General features: G+C 47.2%; 1 protein-coding gene across 9 annotated transcripts in view; it reads left to right on the forward strand.

Moving 5' to 3' along the window:
- The window catches only part of LOC140199979 (arf-GAP with Rho-GAP domain, ANK repeat and PH domain-containing protein 1-like), a 290,953-nt gene that overhangs the window by 205,066 nt on the left and 71,212 nt on the right, over positions 1 to 14,675 (forward strand). For all 9 annotated transcript variants that reach the window (XM_072262527.1, XM_072262524.1, XM_072262526.1 and 6 more), the window contains 4 exons: positions 1,032 to 1,101; positions 7,614 to 7,734; positions 8,423 to 8,637; positions 10,286 to 10,392. In XM_072262527.1, the coding sequence (XP_072118628.1) occupies positions 1,032 to 1,101; positions 7,614 to 7,734; positions 8,423 to 8,637; positions 10,286 to 10,392 (513 nt within the window). The remainder of the gene's footprint in view (positions 1 to 1,031; positions 1,102 to 7,613; positions 7,735 to 8,422; positions 8,638 to 10,285; positions 10,393 to 14,675) is intronic.

Below are 14,675 nucleotides of genomic sequence, written 5' to 3' on the forward strand. Positions count from 1 at the left end.
GGTTTTGCGTATTTATTGTGTGGGTCTTTTGTATCTCAACAGTGTGCGAAGACGTTATCCGTTCTGATTTTATTATCTTAGCAGTAAAGTTATCAAGGTGCCCTGTTTGGGGCTTCTGATATTGGTGTGGACTTGACCCATAGGCTGGGATTATCAATGCCCTAGGCTTTGGGTAGGGTATATATGTATAGTGGTAGGAGGGGGTTGTGATGGGAAGCGGCTGTGAGTTTTTTGGGGGAGAAGGTTAGGGGGTGGCTTTGTGTGAGGCGGAGGAAGGGGTAAACACAAGAGTTTCTACAGATGTTGAAAATCTTGAGTAACACACACAGAATGCTGGAGGATCTCATCACGTCAGGCAGCGTCTAAGGAGGAGAATGAACGGGCAACGTTTTGGGTAGAAAGCCTTCATCTGGACTGGAAAGGAAGGGGGCAGAACCCAGCAGAAGAAGAAGGAGGGAGAGGGAGAAATTACCATGGACAGACGTGCTGGAATGGTAATGGGAAGTCAAATTGAAAGGGGTGGTCATTGAGAGAATTCTCCTCTCCTATCAGTTTCCTCCTTCAGCCCTTTACCGTTATCACCTATCACCTTCCAGCTTCTTTATTCTCTCTCCCCCACCCCCCCCCACACCCACCCACTTTCCCTCTCAACTGGTCTCACTTATCACCTTCCAGCTTGTTCTCCTCCTCCTACCCACCCCCCCTCCCCCCCCACCTTCTTATTCTGGCTTCTTTCCCCTTCCTTTCCAGTCCTGATGAAGAGCCTCGGCCTGAATTGTCAACCCTTTATTCCTCTCCGTTATTGCTGCCTGACCTGCTGAGCTCCTCCAGCATTTTCTGTGTGCCGCTGGGGAAGGGGTAGCCTGGGGTTCGGGGAGAGGCAAAGTGCTTGGCAAGGACTGGATCCTCCAGCACCTGGTGAGATGCTGGCTGGAGGTGGTGCTCCTTGCATTTGAAGGCCAGTGTGAATAACTCGCCACCTTCAGCGATGAGCCACTGACTGACCACTCTCCTTGTCCTTGTGTCTGCAGCTCCTACATTTACCAACGCCGCTTTGTCCGACTGGACACCGACTACCTGAGGTACTTCGAGAACGAGAAGGTGAGTTTGTTTCCGGACTGCAGCAGCAGGGACTCAAATCGCTCGGTTTACACAGAAAGAGTCCGTGGCCCGTTGTGATTGGGCTGGCTCCTCAATGGAGATTTGCTGTTTGTGCCGACTCTGCTCTTACCTGACCAAAATAGTCCGAAGATGTACTGGAGACAGCCTGTGAGTGTCGTGACGCTGCCGGCACCAATGTAATGTGCCCCTCAACCTACTGACCCTAACCCATATAGTCATAGTCATACTTTATTGATCCCGGGGGAAATTGGTTTTCATTACAGTTGCACCATAAATAATTAAATAGTAATAAAACCATAAATAGTTAAATAGTAATATGTAAATTATGCCAAGAAATAAGTCCAGGACCAGCCTATTGGCTCAGGGTGTCTGACCCTCCAAGGGAGGAGTTGTAAAGTTTGATGGCCACAGGCAGGAATGACTTCCTATGACGCTCTGTGCTGCATCTCGGTGGAGTGAGTCTCTGGCTGAATGTACTCCTGTGCCCACCCAGTACATTATGTAGTGGATGGGAGACATTGTCCAAGATGGCATGCAACTTGGACAGCATCCTCTTTTCAGACACCACCGTCAGAGAGTCCAGTTCCATCCCCACAACATCACTGGCCTTACGAATGAGTCTGTTGATTCTGTTGGTGTTTGTTACCCTCAGCCTGCTGCCCCAGCACACAACAGCAAACATGATAGCACTGGCCACCACAGACTCGTAGAACATCCTCAGCATCGTCCGGCAGATGTTAAAGGACCTCAGCCTCCTCAGGAAATAGAGACGGCTCTGACCCTTCTGTGTTTGGAATGTGGGAGGAATCTGGGGAACTCCGAGGGAACCCACATGGTCACGGGGAGAACGTACAAATTCCTTGCAGACAGTGGCAGGAATTGAGGTGGGGTTGCTGGCTCTGTAATAGTGTTTTACTAACTGCTCTGCTATTGTGGCAGCCACGTTAATGGCAAGACCCTGAGAGGTGTTTCTGTGCAGAATGATCTGGGGGTCCAAATTCATAACTCTCTGGAAGAGTTGATAGGGTGGTTAGGAAGCCATATGGCATGTTTGCTTTTATTAGTTGAGGCATTGCATTCAAAGGTCAGGAAGTTACGTAGCAGCTTCATAAAACTCAAGTTAGGCACATCTGGAGTGTTGCAAACAGTTCTGGTCACCCCATTATAGGAAGCAAGTGGAGGTTTTGGAGAGGGTGCAGAAGTTGTTCACCAGGGTGCTGCCTGGATTAGAGGGCACGCACTATAAGCGGACACTAGACAAATTTGGGTTGTCTTCTCTGGAGCTGTGGAGCTTGAGGGAGACCTGATAGAAGTTTATGATGTTCTAAGAGGATGAGCCAGAGCAGACAGCAGTATCTTTTATTTCCCAAAGCAGAGATATCAAACACCAGGGGAGCATGCATTTAAGGTGAAAGGGAGAAATTTTAAAGGATCTGTGTGGGACGTTAATTTTGTACTGAGAGTGGTGCGTGCCTGAAGTCAAAGTTCATAGTAAATTTATTACCATGGTACATATATTTCATCATATACAATCCTGAGATACATTTTCTTCTGGGCATTCACAGTAAATACAAAGAAACACTATAGTGTCAATGAAGAAACCACACGCCAGCAAAGATAGACAAACAACTAATGCCAGGGAGGTGGTCAAAATCAGAATCAGGCTTATTATTGCTGGCATATATCGTAAGATTTGTTATTTTGCAGAAAAGTTGCTTGTTTCTTTATATAGAACTACAGATTAGAACAGGCCCTTTGACCTATGCCACCCAACTACCTACCCAAGCCTAACTTACAATGACCAATTAACCCACTAACCAGTACGTCGTTGGACTGTGGGAGGAAACCCACGTGGTACAAACTCCTTACACCATCCTGAGCTGTAATTGTGTCGTGCTGACCACTGTGCTACCATGGCGCCCCTTTCTCTGTTGTATGATTTTTAATGGTAATATCAGAGTGATGTCTTGTGCAAACTTAAGTCCAGCTTGCTGTCACTTGCGTAGGTGTGATGAGTTACAACATTCCAAGCGCGTGGATTCTGCTGATTGGCGGGAGGCAAAGAGTGGGAATAAAGGGAGCCTTTTCTGGTTGGCTGCCGGTGACTAGTGGCGTTCCGCAGGGGTCTTTGTTGGTACCACTCCTTTTCACATTACATGTCAGTGATTTGGATGATGGAATTGATGGCTTTGTGGCCAAGTTTGCAGAGAGAATGAAGACAGGTGGAGGGGCAGGTAGTTTTGAGGAAGTAAAGAGGCTACAGAAGGACTTAGACAGATTAGGAGAATGGGCAAAGAAGTGGTAGATGGAATACAGTGTCAGGAAGTGTATGGTCATGCACTTTGGTAGAAGAAATGAAAGCATTAACCATTTTCTAAATGAAGAGAAAATTAATAAATCTGAGGTGCAAAGGGACTTGGAGGTCCTCATGCAGGAAGGTTATTTTTCAGGTTGATTTGGTGGGGAGGAAGGCAAGTGTGATGGCTTTTCATTTCAAGAGGAGTAGCATATAAAACAAGGATGTAATGTTTTATACAGCACTAGTGTGGCCTCATTTGGAGTATTGTGAGCAGTTTTGGGCCCCTTGTCTAAGAAAGGATGTGCTGACATTGGAGAGAGTTCAAACAAGTTTGATGAAAATGATTCTGGGATTGAAAGCCTTGTCATATGTGGAGCATTCGATGACTCTGGGCCTCTACTCATTGGAATTCAGAAGAATATGGGGTGACCTCACTGAAACCTATTGAATGATGAAAGGCCGTGATAGAATGGATGTGGAGAGGATGTTTTCTGTGGTGGGAGAGTCAAAGACCAGAGGACACAGCCTTAGAATAGAGGGATGACCATTTAGATTGGAGATGAGGAGGGATTTCTTTAGCTAGAGAGTGGTCAGTCTGTGGAGGCCAAGTCACTGGGTATATCTCAGTGGAGATTGACAGGTTCTTGATTAGCAAGGGTATGAACGGATATGGGGAAAAGGCAGGAGATTGAGGCTGAAAGGCAAATGATTCCACCGTGATGGAATAGACTCAATGGGCCAAATAGACTAATTCTGCTCCTATATCTTGTGGTCAGTATAGGACAAAGATAAAAATCTATAAGTTACCAAAATAAAAGGTGGAAAAAAGGAATAATGAGTTCGTATTCATGGGTTCATGTACAGTTCGGAAATCTGATGGAGGAGGGGAAGGAACTGTTCCTAAAACTTTGAATTTGTGTCTGCCTCCCCGCTGATGGGTATTAATGATAGAAGAGTCAGAATCAGGTTTATTATCTCGACATATGTCATGAAATTTGTTTTGCAGCAGCAGTACATTGCAATACATAAAAGAATTACTATAAATTACCCTTAGAATATATAAAAATAGTGTGAAAAGAGAACAGAATAGTGAGGTAGTATACATGGGTTCATTGTTCATAAAGAAATCTGATGGCAAAGGGGAAGAAGCAATTCCTAAAATGTTGAGTGTGTGTCTTTAGTGCTGGGCCTCCTTGGTGGGAGCAGTGAGAAGGGGGCATGTCCTGGATGGTAGGGGTCATCAGAGGTGGACGATGCCATCTTGAGGCATCGACTTTTGAAGATGTCTTTGATGGTGGGGAGCCTGCAGGAGCTGGCCGAGTCCACACCCTCTGTAGCCTCGTGCGATCCGTTGCTGAGGTGGGGTTACGGGCACACAGTTCAGTTTCAGAACGTGATGGATGTAGGAAAGTAGCTGTTCCTGAATCGGGTGTTGTAGGACTTCAGGCTTCTGTACCTCTTGCCCAATGGTAGCTGTGAACTTTGCTGAGAAAGGGTGAGTGTTGGGGTGCAGATCAGTTTGGCAGGGGCTAGATGTGGGCATGTTCTAACTCAGGACTTGGGGAAATGGGGACAGGTGAGTTGGTGATTAAGATACTTCCCAATACTTGGGAGTATTGTGTTCAGTTATAGGAAGGATGTGGAAGCTTTAGAGAGGGTGCAGAGATGATTTACCAGGATGCTGCCTGGATTAAAGAGCATGTCTTACGTGGATAGGTTGAGTGAGGTAATAAAATTCAAGCTGGAAAAATGTGAAGTGAAAGTCGACTTTGAAGGCAGAGTACAGGGTTAGTGGCAGGATTCTTAGCAGTGTAGAAGAATAGAAAGAATATTGGGGTCCAATTCCATAGATGCCTCAAAGTTTCTGCACAAGTTGTTAGGGTGCTTAGGGAGGCATAAGGTGCATTGTTGTTCATTATTCTGGGGAGTGAGTTCAAGAACCATGTGGTAATGTTGCAGCTCCATAAAACTTTGGTTAGACCACACTTTGTATATTGTGCTCAGTTCTGGTAACCTCACTATAGGAAGCACATAGAAGCTTTAGAGTGGGTGCGGAGGAGATTTACCAGGATGCTGTCTAGATTAGAGAGCGTGTCTTGTGAGGATTGGCTGAGCAAGCTAGAACTTTCCTCTTTAGAGCAAAACATGAGAGATGACTTCATGGAGGTGTACACGATAGGAGACATAGACAGTAGAAAAGCAGAGACTTTTCCCAGGGCGGAATGACTAATATGAGGAGGCATCATTTGATGGTGTTTGGAGGAAAGAGGGGATGTTTCACAGAGAGTGGAGGGTGTGAGGAACACACTGCCAGAGGTGGTAGTAGAGGCAGATCCATTAGGGCTATTTCAGAAGCTCCAGGCACATAACTGACAGAAAAATGAGGGGCTATGTTGGAGGGAAGTGTTGGGTTGATCTTGGAGTGGGTTAAAAGATCAGCGCAATGCTGTGGGCTGAAGTGTTTGTACTGTGCTGCACTGTTCTATGTTCAGACTTGGAGGAGGTGGTGACCAAGAAGAAGTTGGTTGGTGGTAAAGATGCTTCTAAAATGTGGAAGTGCAAGAACTGTGGCCAGGACTATCCTCGCACTACGACTGTGTCCTCAGTGTGATGTGCAGTTACTGAACCATTCGCTTCGTGGTTCAGGACCTTTTGGTTGTCAATAGCCATGCTGATTGTTTGCGGATTGTAGTGGACAGTGATGCTCAGTGTCTTTACTGTAAGGGTGCCGTAGTAGTTGGGTTGGGTGTCGAGTACTGTAGGTTCCTTCATGTTGTCATAGCCGTGGAGGGGCTAGTGGGGATCAGCTTCCACTACCTATCAAATGCTCCTGGCCTTCACGTGTAGCTTGGCTACTAAGCCCAGTGGCAGTTTGTACTGACAAGAGAAGGGGCAAAGGCAGGTTACTGACACCAGTTGCTTTGAGCAGATGGGGCTCGTTAGCCGTGGTCGACATCTCATCTAGAAGGAAAGCTCTGATCTCAAACCTCCGCTGCCTTGTGGCTATACCCACTCAAGGGGAAGGCTTTGGGAGTAAACCCTGCAGAAGAATCCAGAGCTTGAGTCCCGAAGGCAGACAATGCTGACTGGCAACTCCTGCGACGTTGCTGGTGCCAAACTGTATCGGTCTCTGCCGTCCATCAGCTGCTTGGAGAGGTGGATCCTGCTGCGTGGGCAACAGCTTGCTCTCCACATCGCGCTGCCCTGGCTTACGTATGGTAGCTAGGGACAACATCCACGGTGGACCCAGGCCCACGGAGGGCCTCCAGTGCTCTTGCAGGAAGGCGAGCAGCTTCCGTCTGCTGCTTGTGCACTGTGCTTGCTTGTCCCATATCTGAATTCCCTTTCAGTAATTGCGAAAACCTTCAGTGCTTGCACTTATTTTCAGACTTCTCATTGTTGGTGCAGGACGCCCTGTGCTCGACCTGCATTCCAGTAATTGTGAAAAACAGTGGCATTTGCATTTAATTTTGAACTTCTGCATTTGATTGTATTATGATACCGAGGTCAATGAAAGACCTGCTATTGTGTTCTTGACCCACAAACATCAAGAAAGTGACTGAGGAGCCCCACAACGCTTTACAGCAGCTGTGACCAGGGTTCAATTCCCACCGTAGTCTGTAAGGAGTTTGTTTGTTTTCCTGCGACAGCAGGAGTTTCCTCCCACATTCCAAAGGTGTACCAGTTAATAAGGGTTACCAAGTTGTGGGCATGCTATGTTGGCACACGGCGACATTTGTGGGCTGCCCCCAGCACATCCTCGGACTGTGTTGGATTAGATTAGATTAGATTATGAGGACACAGTCCTCTTTTATTGTCATTTAGTAATACATGCATTAAGAAATGATACAATGTTTTTCCAGAATGATATCACAGAAACACATGACAAACCGACTTTAAAAACTGATGTAGACGCACATAACTGTATTTCTAACAGTGGGGTAGAGGCTGTCCTTGATCCTGGTGGGACATGCTCCCAGGCTTTTGTGTCTCCTGCCCGATGGGGGGGGGGGGGAAGAATCTCTGAGCTTGAAGGGGCATTTGAGGTGTTTTGTGGAACAGGCAGGAATGTCGATCTGAGACTGGGGATTGATCAGCTGTGACGGTGTAGACTGGATGAAAGTCCCCAGTGTGGTTCTTTGTTTCTCTGTGTCCACACTGAGGTTTCACTCCCTACCCACTCATCCTGCAGGAAGTTTACTCCAAACGAGTGATCTCTGTCAGATCCATCACACGGGTGTCCTACGTCGGTGAGCAGAAGTTTGAGGTTGTCACGTCCAACCGTACCTTTGTGTTCCGGGCGGAGAGTGACGGTGAGTGGGCTCCGTATCTGACCCTACACCCTCTGCCTTCCATGCACCCCTCTAACTTCAACACTCGCCCATACATCCTCCGCTTTCCACACTGCACTTCCTCCCCACCCCCTGCCCACCGTCTCTGAGGAAATGGAAGGAGAGGGTTGGCATTAGTGTTGGGAAGTTTGGTGGGGAAGTGAAAGGAGGAGGAATGATTGGTGGGAAGTTGGTACCGTGGCGGGATGGAGGAGGGAAGGTGGGGATTGGGTTGGAGGGAGGGATGAACGAGTTTACTGGGAGGGAGGAGGATGGGGGGTTGGAGGAGGAGTGCGGGAGGGAGGGTGTGATCTGGAGGGAGGGAATTGGAGTGAGGAGGGAAGGTGGAGAGGGGGTTGAGAGTGTTGGAGGCAGAGCTGAGGGTGGAGGGAGAGAGGTAAATGTGAGGATGGAGGCAAGAGAGGAGGGTTGGAAATAGAGGTTTGGAGGGAATTTGGAAGATGAGAAGAGGAGGTGGAATGTTTATTGGACGTTGGGAGGGTAAAAGAGCGAGGGTAGTGGGAAAATGGAGGGAGTTTTGAAGGATAAAAGATTGGAAGGAAGGAAGGGGAAAAGTGGGAGGGATACGGAATGTCAGAGCAAGGCGGAGGGAGGTGGAATGTTGGAATTCCTGGACGCCAGACTGAGACCGCTGTTGTGTCCGCTGTAGGAGAGCGGAATGAATGGGTGCGAGTGATCCAGCAAACAGCGGAGGAGAAGAAGGAGCGTCTGGAGTCGAGGGGGACCCGTGCATCCGACTACTTCTTGAGGGAGAGCATCTCTGAATTCGGGGAGAAGTACGGATATCTGGAACTGCGGGCATCCCGGAATAAGGTCTACGTATCAATCCGGGGAGACAAGGTGTGGCTCTACAAGAACGAAGAGGTGAGTCCCTTCCACTGGCTGGGCAGCACTGCACTTTAGAGCCACATCGTGAGTTTGCTAGCTTGTCCATGACACTGACAAGTATTCACCTGAGTTGTTCCCGTTCAGAAATGGGATTCTCCAGTACAGGGTCACACTGTGGGACGGGAGTACTGAGGGAGGGCCACACTGAGGGAGAGGTGGTACTGAGCGAGGGCCACAGTGAGGGAGGGGTGGTATTGAGGGAGGGTTGCATCATGGGAGGGGCGGTACCAAGGGAGGGAGGGTCACACCGTGGGAGGGGCGGTACCCAGGGAGGGAGGGTCACACTGTGGAAGGGGTGGTACTGAGGGGCGGTCACGCTCAATGTTCCCTCTAAGCTGTGCATGTGTACTCATGCAAAGGAATTTAAGATCCCTGAAAGTTGCCTCACAGGTAAATAGGGTAGTTAAGAAAGCTTATGGGGTGTTAGCTTTCATAAGTCGAGGGATAAAGTTTAAGAGTCGCAATGTAATGATGCAGCTCTATAAAACTCTGATTAGGCCACACTTGGAGTACTGTGTCCAGTTCTGGTCGCCTCACTATAGGAAGGATGTGGAAGCATTGGAAAGGGTACAGAGGAGATTTACCAGGATGCTGCCTGGTTTAGAGAGTATGCATTATGATCAGACATTAAGGGAGCTAGGGCTTTACTCTTTGGAGAGAAGGAGGATGAAAGGAGACATGATAGAGGTGTACAAGATAATAAGAGGAATAGATAGAGTGGATAGCCAGCGCCTCTTCCCCAGGGCACCCCTGCTCAATACAAGAGGACATGGCTTTAAGGTAAGGGGTGGGAAGTTCAAGGGGGATATTAGAGGAAGGTTTTTTACTCAGAGAGTGATTCGTGCGTGGAATGCACTGCCTGAGTCAGTGGTGGAGGCAGATACACTAGTGAAGTTTAAGAGACTAGTAGTACTAGACAGGTATATGGAGGAATTTAAGTTGAGGGCTTATATGGGAGGCAGGGTTGAAGGGTTGGCACAACCTTGTGGGCCGAAGGGCCTGTACTGTGCTGTAGTATTCTATGTTAAACTGCGCACAAAATGTTGGCACCCTCTACCTTGTTGGCATGTTAAGTATATTTCACAATCGTATGCAATCACGTTTCCTTTTCTGGTTTCTGATGTGGGGGGGTGGGGGTGAGTTGCTGACATCATGGAGTTTGTGATGATTTGTCTGCAGAGTTTGGAACTGGCTTATAGTTTTTATTGAAGAAGTTATTCATTCACATGTTGAATTCCAAAGAAGCAAAGGGCGAGAAGCACAAAAGAACTGCTCGTTCAGTTAAAGTGGAACAGCTTATTACCATTAGAATAGCTTCAGGTTTACTTCTACTTCAACATTCAGTGCTCACATGTTGTTGTCCCTGGGCAAAAAATCAAGATTTTTGAGGTCGCTGTTCATTATAAATTTGAGCGAAGGTTGGTCACACTGTGGGAGGGCCTATGATCTCTCTATCTCACTCTCCCGCCCTCTCGTCTCCCACTGGCTCTAACCTCCTTGCCCGCTTCTCTTCTGGCCCCCTCCTCTGTTCTCCGCCTGCCACCCCTACTGCTCATGACCCCTTCTGTGCACCCCGTGAGCCCGCTCAGATCTATGTCACCATGTTGCCTGTTCTGATCTGCAGGATCATCGGCTTGGGATTGGCATCACCTCTGTGGAAATGAATGTGGCCACGGTGAAGGAGACAGACAGGCGGGCATTCGATCTCACGACACCGTACAGAACCTTCAGGTACGTTCAAATTTCCACCCCTTCGCCGGTCCTTGCAGCCCCAGAGAACAGAAAAGCATCGTGGGTAACGCGACGCTCTTCCAGCTTGACCGTCAGAGTTCAGAGTTCAATTCTTGAGTCCTCTGTAAGAAAGCCTTTTCGATCTTCCTGTGGTCCAGTTTCCCTACAGTCTGAATTGGAACCAGCAAGTAGGTTAATTGGTCATTGCAGTTAGGCTAGGGTTAAATCAGTGGGTTGTCGGGGGGGCATGGTTTGTTGGGCTGGAAAGGCCTGTTCCACACTGTACCTCTAAATCAATTAATAAGAGTCAATGAAATGCTGGTCCAGTTTTCAGACAACCCACACAAAATGCTGGAGGAACTCAGCAGGTCAGGCAGCATCTACGGAGAGGAATAAACAGTCCACATTTTGGGCCAAGACCCTTCATCAGGACTCAACCCAAAATGTTGACTGTTTATTCCTTTCTGTAGACACTGCCTAGCCTGCTGAGTTCCTCCAATATTTTGCGTGTGTGATAGAGTCATAAAGAAGTACAGCACAGAAAAAGACCCTTTGGCCCATCTAGTGCATGCCGAAACCATTTAAACTGCCTACTCCCATCCACCTGCATCGGGGCCACAGCCCTCGATACCCCTACTATCCATGTACCTATCCAAACTTCTCTTGAATGTTGGAATTGAGCTCACATGCACCACTTGTGCTGGCAGCTCGTTCCACAATCTCACAACCCTCTGAGAGAAGAAGTTTCTCCTTGTGCTCCCCTGAAACTTTTCACTTTTTCACCCTTAAACCATAACCTCTGGTTGTAGTCCCTCCCAGCTTCAGTGAAAAAGACCCAGCAACATCCTTCTAAATTTTTCTCTGTACTATTTCAACCTTGTTTACATCTTCCCTGTAGGTAGGTGACCAAAATTGCACACTATACTCCAAATTAGTCCTCACCAATGTCTTATACAATTTCAACATATCATCCCGTCTCCTGCCCTCATTGATTTATGAAGACCAACGTGTCTAAAGCTGCCTTTATGACCCAAATCTACCTGTGATGCCACTTTCAACAATTATGGACCTTTGTTCTACTATGCTCCTCAATGCCCTACTTTTCACTGTTTAAGCCTACCCTGGTTGGTCCTACCAAAGTGGACAATCTTACACCTCTCTGCATTGAATTCCATCTGCCATTTTTCAGCCCTTTTTTTTCCCAAGCTGATGCAGGTGACTCTACAAGCCATGATAGTCTTCTTCACTGTCCACTACACCCCCAATCTTGGTATCATCTGCAAATTCGCTGATCTGGTTAGCCGCATTATTATCCAGATCATTGATACAGATGACAAACAACAAAGGACCCAGCACCAATCCCTCGTCACAGGCCTTCAGTCAGAGAGATAACCCTTTATTACCAGTGTCTGGCTTCTCTCAAAAAGCTAATGTCTAATCCAATTTATTACCTCATCCTGGATCCCAAGCGACTGAACCTTCTTGACCAGCCTCCCATGCGGGGCTTTTGTCAAATGCCTTACTAAAGTCCACATAGACAGCATCCATTGCCTTGTCTTCATCCACTTTCCTGGTAACTTCCTTGAAAAACTCTAAGATTGGTTAGACATGACCCACCATACACAAAGCCATGTTGACTATCCTTAATCAGTCCACGTCTATCCAAATACTTACATTTCCAGTCCCTTAGAACAGTGGTCCCCAACCTCCAGGCCGCGGACTGATACCAATACCGATCTGCGAAGCATGCAGGTGTGCAGCGGTAGCCGGGACTCACGCAGCACATCTTTAAGAAAAAAGCCGAAATAAACAAGCTAATTAATTAGGTGCCACTCGGCACGTAATTAATTAGCTTGTTTATTTCGGCTTTTTTCTTAAAGATGTGCTGGGTGAGTCCCGGCTACCGTTGCATTCTTCGCGGATCGGTATTGGTCCGCAGCCTGGAGGTTGGGGACCACTGCCTTAGAATACCTTTCACTAACTTTCCCACAACTGATGTCAGACTCACTGGCCTATAATTTCCTCATTTATGTTTAAAGCCATTTCTGAGCAGCGGAGTGCCATTGGCTATCCTGCAGCCCTCTAGTACCTCCCCTATCTCTGAGGATGATTTAACTGTCTGCTAAGGTCCTGGCAACTTCTGCACTTGCCTCCTGTAGGGTCCGATTGAACACTTTCAGTCCCTGAGTATTTATCTACCCTGATTTGCCTCACGTAGCAAACACCTCGTCCTTCGTAATCTGTACAGGGTCCATGAAGTTAGTGCCTCTTTAACTCACTTCCTTAGACACTGTGTCTGTCTCCTGAGTAAATACAGTTGCAAAAAATTCATTCACAATGAACTAGTGGATGAACTGAATAAGCATTTTGCATCACTCTTCACTGTGGAAGTTCCAGGTGTCAGGAGGCATGAAGTAGGGGAATTGAAGGTTCTGGGGAAAAGACAGGTAGGTGGAGATGAGTCCATGGCCAGAGCAGCCATGATCTTATTGAATGGTGGAGCAGGCTTGACGGGCCAGATGGCCGACTCCTGCTCCTATTTCTTATGTTCTTATGAAGTGTATAAAGTTACCATTACTAAAGAGAAGGTTCTTGGGAAACAAAGGTCTGAAGTCACCCAGACAATGGATCTGAAAGGGGTGGCTGAAGAGATTGTGGAGTCATTAGGAATGATCTTTCAAGAATCACTGGATTCTGGAATGGTTCTGGAAGACTGAAACATTGCAAATGTCACTCCACTCTTCAGGCAAGGAGAGAGGCAGAAGAAAGGAAATTATAGGCCCTCAGTGATTAGGAACATGTTGGAGTCAATTATTAAGGATGAGGTCTCAGCGTACTTGGAGACACATGATAAAATAGGCCATGGTTAACATGGCTTGTTCAAGGGAAAATCTTGCCTGACAAATCTGTTGGAATTCTTTGAATAAATAACAAACAGGATAGACAAAGGAGAATTGGTTAATGTTGTGTACTTGGATTTTCAGAAGGCCTTTGACAAGGTGCTACACATGAGGCTGCTTAACAAGCTATGAGCCCATGGTATTACAGGAAAGATTCTAGCATGGATAGATTGCTGATTGGCAGGAAGCAAAGAATGGGAATAAAGGGAGCCTTCATCGAAGTTGCTGGTGAACGCAGCAGGCCAGGCAGCATCTCTAGGAAGAGGTGCAGTCGACGTTTCAGGCCGGGACCCTTTGTAAGGACTAACTGAAGGAAGAGCTAGTAAGAGATTTGAAAGTGGGAGGGGGAGGGGGAGATCCGAAATGATAGGAGAAGACAGGAGGGGGAGGGATGGAGCCAAGAGCTGGACAGGTGATTGGCAAAAGGGATATGAGAGGATCATGGGACAGGAGGCCCAGGGAGAAGGAAAAAGGGGGAGGGAGGGGGAAAAACCCAGAGGATGGGCAAGGGGTATAGTGAGAGGGACAGAGGGAGAAAAAGGAGAGTGAGAGAAAGAATGTGTGTATATAAATAAATAATGGATGGGGTACAAGGGGGAGGTGGGACATTAGTGGAAGTTAGAGAAATCAATGTTCATGCCGTCAGGTTGGAGGCTACCCAGACGGAATATAAGGTGTTGTTCCTCCAACCTGAGTGTGGCTTCATCTTTACAGTAGAGGAGGCCGTGGATAGACATGTCAGAATGGGAATGGGATGTGGAATTAAAATGTGTGGCCACTGGGATAAAGGGAGCCTTTTCTGGTTGGCTGCCAGTAACTAGTGGTGTTCCACAGGGGGGCTGTGTTGGGACCAATTCTTTTTACCAGTTCTATGTTAACGAAGCGGTTGATGGAATTGATGAATTTGCTGAAAAGTTTGCAGACAATATGAAGATAGTTGGAGGGGCAGGTAGGTTTGAGGAAGTAGAGAGGCTATGGAAGGACTTGGTCAGATTAGGAGAATTGGTAAAGAAATGGCAGATGGAATAGTGTCGGGAAGTGTATGGTCATGCACTTTGGTAGAAGCAAGGGTTAACTATCTTCTAAATGGAGAGAAAATATAAAAAAATGAGACAGAATGGGTCTTGGGAGTCCTTGTGCAGGATTCCCTAAAGGTTAATTTTCAGGTTGAGTCTGAGGTGAGGAAGGCAAATGAAATATTCACATTCTTTTCAAGAGGACTAGAATATAAAGCCAAGGATGTAATGTTAAGACTTTATAAAGCACTAGTGAGGCCTCACTTGGAGTATTGTGAGCAGTTTTGGGCCCCTTATCTAAGAAAGGATGTGCTGAAACTGGAGAGGGTTCAAAGGAGGTTCACAAAAATGATTCCAGGATTGAATG

The sequence above is a fragment of the Mobula birostris genome, chromosome 7 (assembly GCF_030028105.1).
Source record: "Mobula birostris isolate sMobBir1 chromosome 7, sMobBir1.hap1, whole genome shotgun sequence".
In the NCBI taxonomy this organism is placed as follows: Eukaryota; Metazoa; Chordata; class Chondrichthyes; order Myliobatiformes; family Myliobatidae; genus Mobula; species Mobula birostris.